Raw genomic sequence first — 13,664 nt, 5'->3', positions numbered from 1 at the left:
TTGGGGATAGAGAAGATAACCTATAAATTGTCAGAAAATAAGTGGCAATTCAGAAACTATGGGGCTCTGATTTCTGGCGCATGATTCTATTATAACGTGCTCCAGGGCGCTGAAAGATCTAAGTTTGCTGGACACAGGGAAGCACTAGTGGGTCGGATGTCCGCTATAAAGAGAGACCACAAACTTGCTAAAAACCTGCTTATTTGGATTGGACTTTTGCACTGCAGAAGGATAAATTATGTGGGAGTTGCAGTGGATGTGGGTGTAAGGGAGTGGCAATGGTGGGAGGTGTTTGGTCCAACAACATTTTAAATGTCTCTGTTTCTTATGAATATCTGTTGAAACAAGAGTCAATATTGGGCAGACCAACTGAGACTTCAAGAATTATCCAAAGCAGTGATGCCCTCTGACCTCATCTGAAGCGGTGATGTCCTCTGGCTTCATCCAAAGTGTGATGTACTCTGGCTTCATCCGAAGCAGTGATGTCCTCTGGCTTCTTCCAAAGCGTGATGTCCTCTGGCTTCTTCCAAAGTGTGATGTCCTCTGGCTTCATCCGAAGCAGTGATGTCCTCTGGCTTCTTCCAAAGCGTGATGTCCTCTGGCTTCATCCGAAGCAGTGATGTCTTCTGGCTTCATCCGAAGCAGTGATGTCCTCTGGCTTCATCCAAAGCGTGATGTCCTCTGGCTTCATCCAAAGCAGTGATGTCCTCTGGCTTCATCCAAAGCAGTGATGTCCTCCGACTTCATACGAAGCGGTGATGTCCTCGGGCTTCATCCGAAGTGGTGATGTCCTCTGGCTTCATCCGAAGTGGTGATGTCCTCTGGCTTCATACAAAGCGGTGATGTCCTCGGCTTCATCCGAAGCGGTGATGTCCTCTGGCTTCATCCGAAGCGGTGATGTCCTCTGGCTTCATCCGAAGCGGAGATGTCCTCTGGCTTCATCCGAAGCGGAGATGTCCTCTGGCTTCATCCGAAGCGGAGATGTCCTCTGGCTTCATCCAAAGCGGAGATGTCCTCTGGCTTCATCCGAAGCAGTGATGTCGTTTGGCTTCATCCGAAGCGGTGATGTCCTCTGACTTCATCCGAAGCGGTGATGTCCTCTGGCTTCATCCGAAGCAGTGATGTCCTCTCGCTTCATGAGGGGATGAACAGTTGGTCCTGGGAAAGAGTTGTCTGATATGTGTCATGTTTCATGCACTCTCGCTCCACTTGCGAGATGATGGCTGGCACAGACATATAGGATCCAATGTGAAGAAAATGACTCTGCCATTGTTGAGTGGAAAGCTTCTAAAGACCATGGCAAATGGGCTTCTGACGTCATAGCTCTGCTTGGACTGGGCAATTAACCAATTTATGATCAACGGAATAGTGAAGCAGGAAATCGTCACAGTAATGATAAATAGGACTGAAAAAACAGCCATCTTGGCTGGTTCAAGTTAAAATACCTAACTAGGTCAGTTTAGGAGTGAGAAGAAACTGTTTTCCATGTTTTTCTACTTCACTGAATTTTGACTTTTGTCTCAGACTAAAAATGGATGTGTGTGGAGTCTCCACATGGATCAGTCTGTTCATCAGAGGACTGGAGAGCTACCTCTTTTCTCTGTGCTCCACCCTTCATGGTTTTTAAGGTCTGGCCAAATAGAAGTTTAGCTCTGAGGGCAACTAGTGTGCAACAATAACTAATGGCTGAGGTACATGCCGTGGTGGCTACAACTATACAAATATGGTGAGGTGCTACGGTGCCAAACTCACCATATACTGCTCCCCAGGTGCGCACCTCTCCCCCCCGATTAGGGTCGACGAGCAGGAAAGGGAAGGACTTCCGTCCTGCTCAGTGCACACCAATACAACCAATGCTGGAGCCGCTTGCTGAGAGCAGCTCAAGGATTGTTGAGAGCAGGCTAACCCAGCGCTCATTCGAGGCTGGGGGCCTGTGCTAGCAATCCCCCGGCTATTTCACAATCGGGGGATGGCTGGTATTGCAGTGTGCATGTCAGGCTGGCCATAACGATAGAGCCGGCCAACCCGACATGCGCATTGCAGGGGCAACTGTAATCGTGCAATTGCAGGTTTCAGCCCCACGCCTGCCCTCGCACTGCGACGTTTAAGTAAATTGGCATTGACATGACAATTTACTTATTCATGTGTGCCTGCTGCACTCTCAGCAGACGGGGCGACGCTCCTCCACTCAAGTGGTGGAGCCGGCCCCGGATACATGTCTATTTCTGGTGCAAGTGAATAATCCACCTCTTTTGATTGATGACTTTCAACTATGAACTTCCCTAAATCCAGATACATTGTGGGATTCAGGTGACGGAGGAATCGCCCATTCTACTCATGCTTGATTCCGAATAAATACTTGGAGCAAAACGAGCTTCCAAATCTCTAGACCCAACACTAGATGAGAATCCGTATGTGCAGCATGTGAATGTGCGACAGAAGCGAGCAGCAGATCGATGGTTCAACGCACATTTTTAATTTCCCGCAATGGCAAGCCTAAGGATGCCATATATTTTCGCACTGCCTGTATATTTTAACCCGAGCATCTTGGAACACCAGTTACTGTTAGGGTTATGCTTTCTATCCATGAAGGACACTGAAGCCAACGGGGATCCTCTCAGGAATGTTTTAGATGAGTAGTAGATCCAGCTAGAGGCATTTCCTTGGATGCGGCCTTGCTCTCTACTCCCTGATGGTGTTAGTCGGGACAGAAATTCATTCTTTTTTTCTGTTATTATCGTCTTCACTTTTTTGAGTGGGAGATATCAACTTGGCAATAGTTATTTATTTTGACTCTAGCTTTCTTCTGTAACCTAATCTTTGATGTGGCTCCATTTTTCTTTTCCAAACTTAGTTCAAGTGTCCTGATTAGCTACCACAATTGTTCATACAGCTAACTTGGTATACCATGTGACGCTACTACAACTTTCATCTAGACCCACCACATTCTAACCCAATTAATGGAGTTAAATGAATAACTCTACATACATCCCCTCTAGGCACAGACCTCATCAATATGAATTTTTTTAGTTAGGAAAAAAACCGAGGCAGCACGTTCCTAAAGCAGCAGCCGTGCATTTAATGCTCCTATCCTGCGTTGTCTAAGAACAGCGGACCAATTTCCACCATTCCCCCACACATCTTTTTTATTTTTAATTGTTTAAACACAAATCTTATCCGTTTGCTGTACCCAAAGTACATTATTGAGATCTGCACATCCTGGTATTATTTTACAACAATGAGTCTGTGTTACTGGCAAGAAGTGGGATTGCTTTTACATGCTACTGAACCAAAAGGAAACTTTTTGCTAGAACCGAGAAATAATCATCACCAATGATGAATATGAAGAAAAAACACAAAACCGTGTCCTAAAACAGACATATTTGCAAGTTAGAACGTGTACATATGGCAGGGAACCCCTGGAAAAAGTGAAACATTTTAAATATTAGGAATCCCCCTATTGTCACTGCTCAACAGGATCCAAAATCATCTCAAGAGAAACACAGAGAGAAGAAGCACCAGTGTATGGCATACTGAAATTCACTCAGACATGGTGATGAGATATTAAATCCTAAAAAAGATCAACTAAGGCACATCTGGTTACATTATGTCCTGTGGAGCTGAAGTTGGGACCTTGGTAACTGCTCCAGCCCAGTTGATACAGTACAAAGTAAATTCTGTAAAAAATACTTTCAAGTTTCCAACTTCACACCACCTTTGGAGGTAGAACGTGGTTTTGTCCCACTATTATTAACAGCCAGAAAGTCGGCACACCAAGCTAGACGACCGCCTACTAGACAGTTGCTAGTTGGAAAAGCTTTTGTCTGATCCCGTCCACCTCAAAAACTGAATTATTAGGTCTGGTACATCTTCCATTTACCTCCAGAACAACATATCTGCCAAAGACCTGATTAAAGCAACAACTGTATTCAGCCTATGAGATCCTCCGAATTGAGAGAGGAAAAGAAAGTTGACCTCAACAAAACATCTACCGCAGCTCGAAGATGCAGAAAGCCTGCCCAAAAGCATGAATTCATTTCCAGCAATGGAGAATAAGGGGGAAAGAAGATGTTTTACCCTAACAAGACTCAAAATGCTACCCACTACTGTGATCAAGGTAGGAAGGAATGAAAACCTATCCCACTTGTGACAGCACGGTGATCAGCAAAGCTGCTGTTGTCCCGCTGAAGTGGAGTTCTGTGAGAAAAAATCAGTACTATCCAATCCGTGACAGGAGAAGTGGGTATAAAATGTTTATAAAATAAAATATACAAAAAATAAATATTAGTAGATTTTCTTCACCCATGAGGGGCTAAAGGGTGCTGGTGCTTCAAGAGAAGGCTCCAGAGGAGCGCCAACCTTTGGAGCTGTAGACTAGCGATCATCACCAAGAAGCATCGATGGTCATAGCCCTGCTCTGCTTTCCCCAATGTGAGTCGTTCTCTCTCAGTACCACGCCGTGCTGGTTTAAATCTTGCTCAGTGCTTTAGAAATCTGGTGGGATTAGGGAACATATATTGCTCCGTAAATAGTGCCGCCATCTTTGATTTGTGGATTCAGCTGTTGTGTGCAAACTGCATCATGAACTAAGATATCTGTCCACTATCTTTGCATGATCTTAATGATACTCCAAAGACATTTGTGTTCTTTACTGTTGCATTTTATTAATATTTACAGTTCATAAACTTTGCAGCCTCTGAAATAGTTCCAAAATGTCTAATTTGAGTGAAAACGCGTCTGTGATTGTGTTTACCTTATATTTATTCACATAGTAGTTCAGTTACTTGCTTAAAAAGATGTACAGAAGCATCAATTTGCTTAAGAAGGCTCTAGCATTTTGGTGTACAGAGGCCATCTTTGCGTGGCTAATACATCTTTACTGTTCTACTTCTGATTGTGTGCACCATTTTGAAGGATGTGCTGAAAATATCAGCACAGATGATCAACCAGATATGTTTGCAGTGAAAACCCTGCTATAGGGACTTGTTGAGGCGAAATACCACTGTAGGGTTCAACATGGGACAGTAATAGGAAGAGCTAAGCGGAGTTAAAATAGGGGGCAACCATTTTAATGCTGCATGTTTCTTCGATGATGTTTTTTCATTTCCTGCCACTGCAAAAATAACAGGAAGCATTATTTGTGGAAGACAAACTCAGAAATTCTCCTTCTGGAATAGGATTTGTTAATGCACCATTTACGATGTGTTCTTTTATGTGTATGTTGGAGGGTTAATGTTGGGATGAAAAAAATATCTGGCCTGGATCACCAAAAAATGGTTGCCACTGGAAATCTTAAGATGGTCTGTTACACACAGTACTTATGCTGTTCTTAGACCAGTTGCCCAATAAACTGTGCTCTATAGTGATGAACGGCAGGGGGAGGCTTCTTCTTGGCATCCAGTTGTTGACATCCAACGCTAACCTACACTCAAGTGATGACTCAGAACTTTTTTTCTGTGATGGGGGGACCCAGGTGCCCTGCAGTGTTAATGTTACATCTGGGTCTAGGTGACAAACTGCACTATCTTAGGTTCCATTGATAAACATTCAACCAAGAAATTATATTATCTCCCCCGGTTTAAAACAGAACGTGAAGCGGGGCCAAGGGCTGGTGTTAAAAACAGTAAGTGGAGGAATCAAAGAATTGTTTATTGGGCTTCCTATTCACTATTTATTCACTTGCCCCTGTCTTTGCCCTCAATTACGGTCAGCTAGAAATACGTGTGATATTTATATCGCTTGATATATGCGGACATGTCTGGAATCGGAATTTATCGGTTGCAATAAATACCACCCAGTTACAGCTATAGCCTGAAAGTGGTGTATAATATGCGGATTTTGGTGTTTATCATCCCAAAATCTCCAGCTCCTGTTATTACTAAAATATATATGGGGACAATGTAGGGGTCGCAGTGCTTATCGCACAACTCATAATTGTGATATGTGCGGTAACATGTTACCAACAATAATCTGGGCCAATGTCTTTTCTAAGCAGGCACTTATTCTGAACCCTACTGTTTCCCTTCTGCCGCCCAAGTATTCATAATTAGTTCCAATCCGGGTGAATGAGATACTCCTGCGCATGCCCTCTGCGTGCATTGGCGAACATGGACCAGCGGTAAGAGGTGTGGTAGTCGTGGTAGATGGGCCGGCCATGCCATGTTTGGTAGAGCGTCTTGTTGGCTCTGGTGCCAGGTGTGAGAAGGCGGAGGTGGCGTGGATGCTTTTGGAATTTGATGCTTTTCTTCTGGACTGGAGTCAGTGGCGGGAGCTGGACTGCTGGTGCTTTGTGTCTGTTATGGAGAAAACAACATTAGGGACAGTTTTGCAGTCACAAAGTCCTTAAAACCTGAATGCAGAGCTTGTTTGTTACTTGATTATACATTTATCATTCCACCATTTTGAATCTTTTAGGACCTCGTTTTAGACAATTTAATTAGCAGGTGAAAGATTTTAAGTGATACTTTGCAGGCAAGTTACTTTTATATCATACTTTCTGATAAGGATTCATAGCTTTACCCCATTATTATAAAATGATTTCATCTCATTTGTTTGAAATTTCAAAAGGAGACAACCACTCCTAGAATTCCACTATATGCATTAATCATATAACAAATGCTCTAATGCCTAAATTACAAACAATTTTACATGTTCAATCTATCATAATGTGAGCATTGCAAAGTGGGGATTTTTAAGTGGTCTGCTAATGGGGGAAAAGATTATGATTTTGTAATCGATCAAACTCCATCCACCGATCAGTTTTGCAGATAGATGGGTATTCTGTGCCCTTCCAGTATTGCTGTGGTAGTTATTGTCGCCTCCAATCACAACAAATATCTTAATGGAGGGTCTAAGGGATAATTTTATAGACCAGCAGGGTGAATATCCCCTATTACAAGTATACTCAATACAGAACACCCTGGGTCTTCTACAGAAGAGTGAGAGAGGAGTGAGTCAACCAAATGAAGCAACCACTAGGGTACCAGTCTTCCGAGTGGGAGCGAAACGTCCTTCTACCAAGACCCATCAATCACCCAATGTGATGTCTCATCATCTGGGTTTAGGTATCATCCCATCAAGGAAAACCGATCTAGGGATTGATCGGAAAAAACCTTGACTAAGAGGAAGACTATGGGTTAGCTGGTCACCCTACATAGTACTTACTCACATCCAGAGACTCACTTAGAAAGTGAGAGGATCAAAGAGGTATAGGTAAAGGATGTGAAATGTGCAGCGCAAAATAAAGTGAGAAAGTGGTGTTCTAAAAATGACTTAGGAGTGCTTATAACAATTTTATTCCGCAAGCCCCCTTGCCATTACTAAAAAGCAGAGTGCTGACGCTTGTTATTTACAAGACGTCAAGCAGTGTGAAAGGTCAACATGTTTCTGCCCTCACTAGGATCAAATTGTATCGGGGCATTCTTCAGGACCAAGCTATAAATAAGTACAGCTGCTGCTACAAAAAGTGAAAATTATAATAGTGTGAAATTTATATACAAATACTCCACCGGTAATGTCCAGATTGAATGGGTAAGGATACATTAACCGGAACCCAGAACACTTGGGTGTCGCCCTCACCTCTACCTGGTACACTACTCAGGGAAGGGGGCCCCGCTCTGTCCGTCGGTACCCCGGGCCGTGAGGAGTAATGACCGGGGTACCGGTCATTACTCCTCACGGCCCGGGGTACCGACGGACAGAGCGGGGCCCCCTTCCCTGAGTAGTGTACCAGGTAGAGGTGAGGGCGACACCCAAGTGTTCTGGGTTCCGGTTAATGTATCCTTACCCATTCAATCTGGACATTACCGGTGGAGTATTTGTATATAAATTTCACACTATTATAATTTTCACTTTTTGTAGCAGCAGCTGTACTTATTTATAGCTTGGTCCTGAAGAATGCCCCGATACAATTTGATCCTAGTGAGGGCAGAAACATGTTGACCTTTCACACTGCTTGACGTCTTGTAAATAACAAGCGTCAGCACTCTGCTTTTTAGTAATGGCAAGGGGGCTTGCGGAATAAAATTGTTATAAGCACTCCTAAGTCATTTTTAGAACACCACTTTCTCACTTTATTTTGCGCTGCACATTTCACATCCTTTACCTATACCTCTTTGATCCTCTCACTTTCTAAGTGAGTCTCTGGATGTGAGTAAGTACTATGTAGGGTGACCAGCTAACCCATAGTCTTCCTCTTAGTCAAGGTTTTTTCCGATCAATCCCTAGATCGGTTTTCCTTGATGGGATGATACCTAAACCCAGATGATGAGACATCACATTGGGTGATTGATGGGTCTTGGTAGAAGGACGTTTCGCTCCCACTCGGAAGACTGGTACCCTAGTGGTTGCTTCATTTGGTTGACTCACTCCTCTCTCACTCTTCTGTAGAAGACCCAGGGTGTTCTGTATTGAGTAGTTATTGTCGCAACATGTTCCTGATCTAGACTAAAAGAATAGGGGTATTAGGAGAACTACAAGGGAACTACCAAACTTTGGGGTGGGGGTGGGGTCAAATTGAATTAAAAGGGTTTAGGAAGAATATTTGCTGGATTGCAAATCTTCTGTGTTTTAGCACCCTGTGCAATGAGAATTCAGATTTCAGCGATCTTTATAATATCCCTGCCCTGTTTGCCAAGAGGCTAAAGGGTAAAAGTGTTCATTGATAAGCTCGTGAGATCTCAGTGAAACCCCCTTACTCCAGGCCATCAATCCGAAAATTATGGTCCTAAGAGTACTGCTGGTACAGGGGTGTCTCAAGTGATCATTTCCACGTTAGGGATAATGGGAAGGAAAAGCCTTCTTTGTCATTTATTTTATGTTTTATGGCTCACAGTCCACTCACTGTCTTCCTAGGAACACCCCACCAGAAAGGGACAGATGTGCCACTGTAATTGGTACGCTTTGGGACTAGCGGAAAAAGGGCCTAAATTGTATATGGTTCCGCTTTTAGGTCAATTTGAGGCTAGAGAGTTAAAGTAATGGTTGTACTTGCCCGAGGACTTGGGGGAAGGGGGTTAACATTGTGGATAGAAAGTTTACTCCGGATGTTTTGCTGAACCAAAAGAGGACTCTGAACATGGCAGACTTCCTTGAGATATAGGTGGTCAATCTTGGCTATTTCTTGTCTCCATTGGAGGTGCAATAGGACCCAGACCTGGCTATGGTAGGAATTGATCAATAGAAATATAATAGCTAGATCGATAGTGCTGGGTGGATCAACCATTATAAACTAATAGTACATTTTTACAGCAACGTCTTTAGTCTTTTCTCCATTGAAATTAAAAACAACAATGGCGCTTTGGCTATGACTTGTCTCCACTACTGGCGTAGGATGAGGTAGCCCTGCTTGATGAAAATCTAGGTACGCTTCTTGGAATCAAGTGTAATAGGCAACAGTTAATCATCCGAAGCTATATGACACTGTTGCTTCTTTCCTTGTACAAGTGGGGTACTCACTGTGGCTGCATTGATTGTTGACAAGCTGCCCATGTTTCTCCTTTATTGTGTTTCTCATCCTTCGTTTCCACATTCAGCGCTCTCTGAGAGTGGATGGGGGACCTGTGTGCTAACATTGTGAAGAAAGAGAATAATTTATTTGGTGTATATCCACTCTGTACTTGAAACATATTATCAAACCGTTCTCAACACCCAATCATAGCTTAAAGTCTCCCTAGCAGTGAAATGGCTATGGAATTAAATACATGAATAAGTGTAAAGGCTTGAATCATATTAGAAAACGAATCTAGATGTATGCTTGCCTACAACTCCAGCCTCTTTCTCAGGATCAGCAGGTTGACGAGCCATTTTTACAACTGAAAAACTTAGGTTTTTCAACCTTGTGGAACCAAAAGGGATTTACAACAGTCTCACCCACTGGTAATAATCCTTGAGGTCCTCACATAAAATTCTGAAGATTATTGACGACTTCACTGTTCAAGAAATGCAAACAGTCACCTGTTCTCCCAAGAGTCCCTGTTTATATGTAATTTTCTGTAAACAATGTCCGGTTTCTTACCAGTAGCAGTTCAGTAAGTGCGGCACAGCTAAAAAATATTTCTACACCCAATAGTTTCCTTCTGAATAAGAATATGCCAATAGTTATTCGTTTGCAAATGTTAAAATTTAAATTTGTCCCTCCACTCTACACTCTACACAGAGTGACACACATATCAAATCCTGCCAGGGGCCTTCAAGGGGTAGACTATCAAACCGAGCCAAAAGCTGTGAGAAATTATAAATAGTTGCCAGGCTGTGGCCAAAAGAAGTGCTTGGTTTTCCGAGGAAAAGGATGAGTGGCACCAAGCCACTCGGTAATGGGCCATCACTAGCATCTTTTGTCTTCTATCCTTGCTGGGAGAAGGTGGCAAATAGAAAAGGACTCCAAATATTCTTCAGAACCCTCACCCCCATTCCTAATAATCAAACTGTGGATTTGATCGCATTTTTAAAACGGTAACAGAACTTAACTTCAATGTTTAAATAAGTCTAGACATATTAAAATATTGCCAGTTTAATAGAATAATTGAGCAACATTTTGAGGGGGGGCCTGATGATTTGTTTTTGTTCCCCGGGGGGCACAGCATTAAAATGTTTGAAGTCCACTGCCTAGAGGGTTTCTTTTGTACTTTAGCTTGAACCCTTTTCTTCTGACAAAGCCAGACCTCTGATTATTCCTGAATTATTTATTTAAACCAAATGCATGGTGAGGGTTTAAATCCCTGTGTTTGATTGCAGTATAAATATTTTTTTAAAGTTTGAATAAGGATTCTGACAAGAAAGCCTATAAAGTGGAGGATGACAAGGAGATGAAAGAAACCTGTGTGATTTGTTGGAGGAGTCAGTGGCTAGTTCCATACAGAAGGATGTCTCCTTCTCATTAAAGGGTGTTCCTTCTGTCATTGGTTAATCGGTTGCGAGGGCAATTTCAAACGCTTTGTACGAGTCTGCTGGTGGTAACAAATTCTATCCTCTGCATTCGGGCCTGGTACTTTCAGGTTAATCTGTTGGTTTGAGGGTACAGAACCAGTACAGCTTGAGACTCCCTAAAGATGATGCCCTGTAGTGATTCTAGTAATGAGAGCGTTTTTGGATGTGACAGTTCTAATCCGCATAGTGATGCCTGGGTGAAATTCTAATTCTGCCAGCGTAATTGGCGTAATTATGGTATTTTCAGGTAACAAACTTTACACAAAATTACTGAGATTATGCTATTATGCCACATCGCGTAATGGGACTCCTGTTCCAGTAGAAATTTTAAATGAGATGTACCATTGGGCAGAAGCAGTGTTTGGTATGTGAGTAACATTTCCTTTAATGTAGGCATTCAACAAACACTTCAAAAAGACTTTTTCCCCAAGCAGACCAGGTAATTTTTTAGCGTATCACTACAAATCTGAATGCGCACTGGAGTTTTGAATGTTTATGGTAATTTCTTAAAGGTGGGCAGTCAACAAACATTTCAGATTTTTTTTGTTCAAACTACACATCCAAACGTGAGTGGCAGTGCTTTGACCATGAGCGTCCAAAAATCAACTCAAAATAAAAAAAAAATTGCTACATTTTAATCCAAACGGCCCACTCAGGTAATGTTTTGAGTTCATGATGCATTTTGTGTAATTACTTTTAATTAGGATTGCGAAAAACAAGGACCCCCTGGACACTGATATCAGTGAACTCCTAGGGCAGGGACAATAATGTGTGAGCAAAAACCCTAGGCAGTCAACAACAATGGCAAACAAGTAATCTCAAATGACAGTAAAAATTTCAGGTGTAGAGAAAGAAATTAAAAGTAATCATAACTTTAATGTAAACAGATAAAAATCATACATGTAAATGGCATAACCCTCACCGCACGATGTAAACATGAGACTTAAAAAACATCCTGTTAGAATTAACCTTGTTGGTACATTCTGCCCACCCCTACCCCCTGCCTCTGTTGGGTTCTTCCACCCTGAAGCTTCCCGTAGAATGTTGGTGTGCTCTCCAGTGAAGAGAGTGGATGGTCATTAAACGAGTATCTTTTCCTATCATCTGAGTCCTGTCTTCATTCAGGAATTCTAACACTGGTGACGGAACTGAGCAGGGGGCAGTAGTGGCCATCTCCCCTTTGTGTACTCTCTCTACACGTAAGGAAGGATATTTCAAGAAGAAGTTATTCAGCGCTGACGGACTATTATCTGTCCTGCCAGGAGGCAGCTGAGCAATTAAGGTCGTTGTGAAGCCATCTGAGACGTGTGCTCATGAGCAGGGTAGGACTCTAATTGTGGACGTTGTGCACACCATAAGGGATAATAAAGGAATAACCGGATCTAAATGTAATGTTGCCATGTGTTTGCAGAAGGACAGAGGTGCGATTCGGTTGACTTAGCGGAAGAAGCCTTTCCCTCGTTAAGTGAGTGAAGTGTGGATCTTCACAACTGTAAGAGTTATCCACGATCGGTGGAGCTGCTAGTTTTCACGTACCTTTGGCGTTTCCTTGAGAACCTTCGTTTGGCTGTGTGCAACGTATCGTTGGAGTCCTGGGTCGAGTTCTGCAGCGGGGATAGTCGGCGGGGTGTCTCTTGGCGCTGCGTCAGGATACAGTCAAGTGCTGACTAGAAAGATTCAGCGTTGAGGCGCCTGCGCCAAATGTTCCCTAGTCAGCTAGTCGGAAGCCGACTGCCCTCTTCACGAGTTGCTTCCTGTGCTAGGGGAACGTCGCCGGAGCACCGGGAGCTAAGGGCCGTCAATCCCCGTCACACAGCCTGTGGAGAATCAGCTGTATCCGGCGAGGAGTGATCTGGCGCTCCAGTAGCTGAGTAGAGTCTATGTGGCAGAGAATCAGTTCACCGGTTCAGACAAGGGCTGTTCGTGGATAAAGTGAAGTTGTGGAAAAGAAGGACAGTCAAGAATCTTATCCGGAACAGCAAGCTTTTTGACAGTCAGTTGCCCCATGTACTGTGGGTTTTTGGTTAAACAGTGTTATCTTCAATTCAGCTCTCACTCTGGAGAATCCATAACAAATTTCATTTTATTTGTCGAGTTGTGGGCACAACAGTGGTATCTCCTATTCTAGAGAAGCTATTTACATTAACATTCTGTGTAGTTTTGTGATTTATAAGTACACTACCCCCTAGTCCTTCAGTTTCTACCCCTTCCCCTTATAACATGGCGGCAGCAAGCATGAATCAACCCCCACCTTTCCTGAATGACATAGGGGAACCAGAGATAACCTGGAAGGAATGGGTGAAACTCTTTGAATCGTACCTCATAGCTATAGGAGGACAGAGGTTTAATTCAATAAGAAAACAACATATTTTACTCCATAATCTGGGTGTATAAGGGCGTAAAGTATATGAATCACTATCCATGCCAGAGCAGGAAGGTAATGCTGGTGGTGAAGTGGATGTGTATGAGCAGACCATGAAGAAATTGGAAATACGCTTTGGAGATAGAATAAATGTAGTTTTAGAGCGCCACAAATTTTTTAAAAGAAGTCAAGGCAAACAGGAGTCAGTACAGAATTATATTGCTGTTTTGCGGGGTCTCACACAGCTGTGTGAGTTTGGTGAACTCACAGACTCTTTAATAAGAGACCAACTTGTGAGGTGCTCATATAATCCGCGCATCCAAGAGAAATTACTGGCTAAGAATCCAGGGCTAAGAGAAGCCATTGAAATAGCCAA

The 13,664-nt window shown here is 43.0% G+C and overlaps 1 protein-coding gene across 2 annotated transcripts in view; it reads right to left on the bottom strand.

Annotated features, from left to right (window-relative positions):
- Positions 1–4,650: 4,650 nt before the first annotated feature.
- Positions 4,651–13,664, bottom strand: part of LOC147748415 (uncharacterized) — a 114,767-nt gene continuing 105,753 nt past the window's right edge. For both annotated transcript variants that reach the window (XM_086961284.1, XM_086961293.1), the window contains exons 5-6: positions 9,457–9,565; positions 4,651–6,293 (exon numbers count right to left, since the gene is read on the bottom strand). In XM_086961284.1, coding sequence (XP_086817410.1) covers positions 6,047–6,293; positions 9,457–9,565 — 356 coding nt within the window. In that variant the 3' untranslated portion in view covers positions 4,651–6,046. The remainder of the gene's footprint in view (positions 6,294–9,456; positions 9,566–13,664) is intronic.

The sequence above is a fragment of the Lissotriton vulgaris genome, chromosome 1_1, assembly GCF_964263255.1.
Source record: "Lissotriton vulgaris chromosome 1_1, aLisVul1.2, whole genome shotgun sequence".
Lineage (NCBI taxonomy): Eukaryota > Metazoa > Chordata > Amphibia > Caudata > Salamandridae > Lissotriton > Lissotriton vulgaris.
This window is presented reverse-complemented; position numbering and strand designations above follow the sequence as displayed.